Source organism: Grammomys surdaster, unplaced genomic scaffold (genome assembly GCF_004785775.1).
Source record: "Grammomys surdaster isolate TR1022 unplaced genomic scaffold, NIH_TR_1.0 1065, whole genome shotgun sequence".
Classification (NCBI taxonomy): Eukaryota; Metazoa; Chordata; class Mammalia; order Rodentia; family Muridae; genus Grammomys; species Grammomys surdaster.
In genome coordinates this window covers 142,727-147,428 of record NW_021605484.1, presented here as the reverse complement: position 1 = coordinate 147,428, position 4,702 = coordinate 142,727, and the positions used below count along the sequence as shown (strand labels likewise).

The following is a 4,702-nucleotide window of genomic DNA, read 5'->3' as shown; positions in this document are numbered from 1 at the left end:
CATGGTCTCACAATAATGATTTTATTTTTATGAGATGTTGTGTAAAATTACTTAAAACACAAAGTCATAACTGATTATATATTTAGCTATTAGTTTTTACTAAAAAATAACATGAATACATGAAAACAGGGTTTTCCAAGGAAGGGGTATGAGAGGATTCTTCAACCTAAAAAGCCTAGAATCTGACAGAAATGTTAAGTCCCCAGTACTTTGAATCTACCTCATAGGTCAGCATTGGTCCAGGAAGGTCTTACGTGACCTGGTATAATATGGGGCAGGCAGAGAATGACATTTTGAACTTATGAATTAATATTTATTGTGAAGTTTGAGTAAGCTTTAGGTACCTCAGTTTTAGGTACCATATTCCTCTAATGTAAGAGATGTACTCATGTTGAGAATGAGTTCTGTGGACCTGGGCTTGATTTAAATCACCTTCACAGACTCTTATATATTCTGGAACGGTGCCCAGAAGTGCAGATTCAAACTACTCCCCAGGGGGTCTTTGTTCTGACAAGTTCCGTGTTGGACACCAAACTTGCGGTTTTCTGAGTCTGTTTGCTCCCAACAATGCATCAAACTTCCATTCTGACATAACCTTTTCCTATGCCAGTTTGCAGTTTATTATAAAGTTAAAGAATTAAAGAATCCTCTCTTTTTCAGGGTCAAAGAGATATTTTGGGACTTAGCCCAGAACAAAAGCATGAATAATTAAACTCAAGTCACCATTGAATATATCAAAGCACCATGTTCAAAAGGTTAAAAATGTAAAAAGTGACCTTTATGTATTGTAATAATACAGTGTTTTGTTGTTGTAGTCAAAAATCATCAGAAGAGAATAGAAAACTTTAAACAATAGTCAAAATGAATGAAAAGTTTTGAAAGTGTGTATTCAGTTTTGTGGATAATAAAATATTTTCATTGTAGTTCTGTTTTACTAAATAGTGTACTTCTATAACTGCAAGAATAAGCTAATACAGAAGTGTGAATTAATCTATGTTCTAAATCTACTCAGTGTGTAGCTGTATAGTAAGTTAAAAAAGCTATACTCTAGTGAAATGGAAAAGGAACACATCTTACAGTTTCTTTAAAAGGACAAACTATATACGTAGAGACTGAATAAGCCACTACCAACCTATGGCATATGTAGATGAGCATATCATGTTAAACTTAATGCTCATCTCTCATGCTATATCATATGGTTGGATAGTATAAGAAGTTAAATTTGGCCCTTGTTCAAGAGAAAAAATATCTGATGAAAATGGACATAAAACTCCACTAAGAAATGCCAGCATTTTCCAGGGAGAAATCTGAGATGTCAAATCACTCATAATTTGTTGTTAATTATAAGTTAAGATAATTCCCCCAGACACTTCTAGATTATAGATACAGCTCACACATGACAGTCTCATGCCAAAGGACCAGCAAACGAAAGCACTATCACTGAAAGCTTGTGGAGTATAAAGAGTTATAGCTATAGTTCAATTCCTGTTCTGGAGGGAGTAAAGATTAGATCAAGCAAAAAATTGTATTATACTGATGCCTCTTAAAGATCATTTGTGTGGGCCTCCAAACCAATGGCTAGGCTGATTACATGCATCCCACTGACAGATTTAAGACACAAAGGTGTCCATTTCTCTAAGAGAACTGCCTTTTCGGCAAGACATAGTCTCTCTCTTGCCTTGGAGCCAAGTAATGGGAACTCTAAACACACTGCGGAGCTTCTGTTGGAAGCGGTTTCCAACAAAACAATACAGGAAGGGATTAACACAGCTGTTGGTGAATCCCAGGAGGATGGCAAAAGGAAGTGCCAGGTCAATGACTGCTATAACTTCACAGCTATTAATGATACCCATCCATGACAGAGCATCCAAGAAGGTCAGAACATGGAAGGGAAGCCAGCAAATGATGAATGCCAACACAACAGCAGCTGCCATCTTCAGGACTTGGTCACGGGTAATTCTGTTCTTCCCATAGCTATTGGTCTTCAGCAGATGTTTTCTGATTCCAAAGTAACACGTTGCTATGAATATTAAAGGAATAATAAAGCCAAGAATATTTTTCATTAAGGCAATCCCAGCAGACCACTGAGCATATTTCTCTGGTGGGAAAGCCATAATACAAGCATTCACACCTAAGTATTCAATGGTTCTGACATCTCGGAAATAAAATGTTGGCAATGAGGACAGACAAGCCATACACCAAACAAGGGGAACTACATAAGATGCTTGCCAGGGATTCCTTCTCTGAGACAGAAAAGGGTAGATAACTGATTGGTACCTATCAACACTCATGCACGTAATAAAAAAAATGCTTGCAAACATGTTCAGGGTCAGAAAAGAACCAAACACTTTGCACATCACAGGTCCAAAGAGCCAGTCATATCTATAAGAGTAATAGGTCGCCCAGAGAGGGAGGGTAGCCAAAAGGAGTAAGTCAGCCAAGGCCAGATTGAAGATGTAAATGCTGGACACCTTTTTAGGGCCCTTTTGACAACAAAACAGTGAGACCACAACAATATTAACAGCAAAACCAATCACAAAAATCAAGTAGTAGAGAACAGGAATTGCTTCCAAATGCTTATCTGACGGTTTGTGTGAGCAGTTAAAGGCAGACTCATTGGTGCCAGTTGCGTTGAGATTATCAAAAGGAAGGCTGCTGGTGATGTTTCTGCTGGTGGCAGCAAAACTGAAGTTGTCCTTCATATTGACTGTCAGCGACTCCCAATTCTTACACCTTTGCTGGGGAAGAAAGAGAACGCTTAACGCACACCCAAAGCCTAAGGGATATTTGAGTCATAAGCATTTTGAAAATTTGTCAAAGGCCAAAATAACTTAAGTGGTTGTAAAAAAACAAAGCAGCATCATGCCTGACTGGCATTGCTGGCTGGAGTTACTAATACATCTTGAGGTAAAAACAACATTTCCTCAGTAACATTAGATTGAAAATTCTGAACAAAACATTTTGTGTTTCTTTTCTCGATGTCTTTGAAAAGTCAAGATACAAATTAATAGTTTAAAAGCTAATCAAGTTAGGAGTCATGAGACAACTAAGAAACCCAAAGACAATGTGATACTTCAAAAAAAAAAAAAAACAAGGCTATTTTTCCATCTGTGTGCTTTCTAGAAATCTCACTGCTTCCTGCTGGTTCATAGAGAAATGCTTTCATGAAGTAACTTATTACTTATTATATACAAATTACTACAGCTATGAAAAATATAAGTAACTTAAGCCATAGAGAAAAAGAGACAAGTATACTGAGAGCTGAAAAATATGCAGAAGGTGCATATTAGGATAGAGCGTCAGGAATGGGTTTTGATAATTAAAAATCATCTATTTATTTTTCCTTTGCTTTAACAATAGCAAAAAGAAATTGCAGATATGGATGTATTTCTTAAAGCGTTTACCTAAAAATTTTAATAGTCAATGCCTGTTATCAATATAGATATTTAAATCTGATCTGTTTCATAAGAAGCAAATCCATTTTCAGTTTAAATAGAAGATAAAGAAAACAAAAACACCAAACCTGAGTCAGGGGCAGACAGACATGGTTTTGGAGGCTCAATTAAATCAGAATTAGACATTAGCGACTAATTATGATATAGTCTTACCACTTCATCTTTGCTATCTTTGCAATTTAACAGAACTGAATAGTCATTACTTTCCAGCATTAAAAACAGCATTCATGTGGGAAGGCTGCTGTTTTCTTTAAACTAGCAACATTACTTTGAAACAAAAGAAAACTAAAGATAAACACACAGAGAGCAAAACTATTACACCAGATCATTTCAAAGTACATACAAACACATACTCAATTTAAAATGTAACCTTCAGAAAACTTCCTCAGAAATGGCAGACTACCATTTCTGTCAAAGGCCCATTCTTTTCTACGACCTTCCAAATTAACATGCAAGAATCAAAAATAAATCGCACTAAGGACTTACTAGTTGCCAGTGTTTAAGGCAGTTATCATAAATCACCTTACTCAGCTCCCGCACACACTCCTGTAAGAGAAATAGCAGCTAAAGAATTAAGGCATTCTGCAAAATGCAGTGTTAAAATACAGGAAAAAGAAAACATTCATACACACAAACATTTTTATTGCTGTATGTTCCCCTTCCCGAGTCAAGCATGTGTAAATTGTTCTGATTTACCTTAAAATGCAGGCTGAAGAAAGCTTTCAATTCTGAGCTCCCTCCTCCATCGCCAGACTCTGGGATGCAACTGCACCAGACCTCTGCTTTCCTTCTTATATATTCGCTCTGTCCACTGGGGAGCCTTCAACCTACATAATTCTGGAGCTGACTTATGAACACTTGCCAGCTTTCCAGAGGGCTTTTTTTTCTGGCTGCAAAACATTAATCTGAAATTCTCAGGTCTCCAATCATAACAGCTCATTCAAATAAATCTCAAACAAAAAAAAAATAAAGTTTCCACAAATGTGTTAGAGAATTTTAAACTCTGTGGCTTTCTTTAAGAGAAGAATATAATTTTTAGGAGAATTTTCTCTTTCTGTTTTTCTGAGCCTGACATTCTAAAATAAGTTAAGGACTAGGAAGACTAGAGAGTTGATTCTAGGAGCAGTCTTTGTTCTCAAACGTCTTTTACAGTCTTCAGTACATTTTAAATTTTCCACCTCTGTATATTAAAGAATGGTAGCAATTCTACTTGAGGTCTACAACTTTTAGGTTTTTACCTTGCTTTG

The 4,702-nt window shown here is 36.3% G+C and overlaps 1 protein-coding gene across 1 annotated transcript; it reads right to left on the bottom strand.

Annotated features, from left to right (window-relative positions):
• On the bottom strand, positions 1-4,219 carry Agtr2 (angiotensin II receptor type 2). Its single transcript, XM_028783347.1, has 3 exons — positions 4,152-4,219; positions 3,942-4,001; positions 1-2,738 (listed from the first exon to the last, which is right to left on the bottom strand). Exon 3 carries the CDS (start codon positions 2,700-2,702, stop codon positions 1,611-1,613), a length of 1,092 nt encoding a protein of 363 aa, XP_028639180.1. The 5' UTR covers positions 2,703-2,738; positions 3,942-4,001; positions 4,152-4,219; the 3' UTR covers positions 1-1,610.
• Between the last annotated feature and the right edge of the window lie 483 nt (positions 4,220-4,702).

Coding starts and splice junctions, on each gene's coding strand:
- Agtr2 (XM_028783347.1), bottom strand. CDS start 2,702: ATGAAGGACAACTTCAGTTTTGCTGCCACCAGCAGAAACATCACCAGC.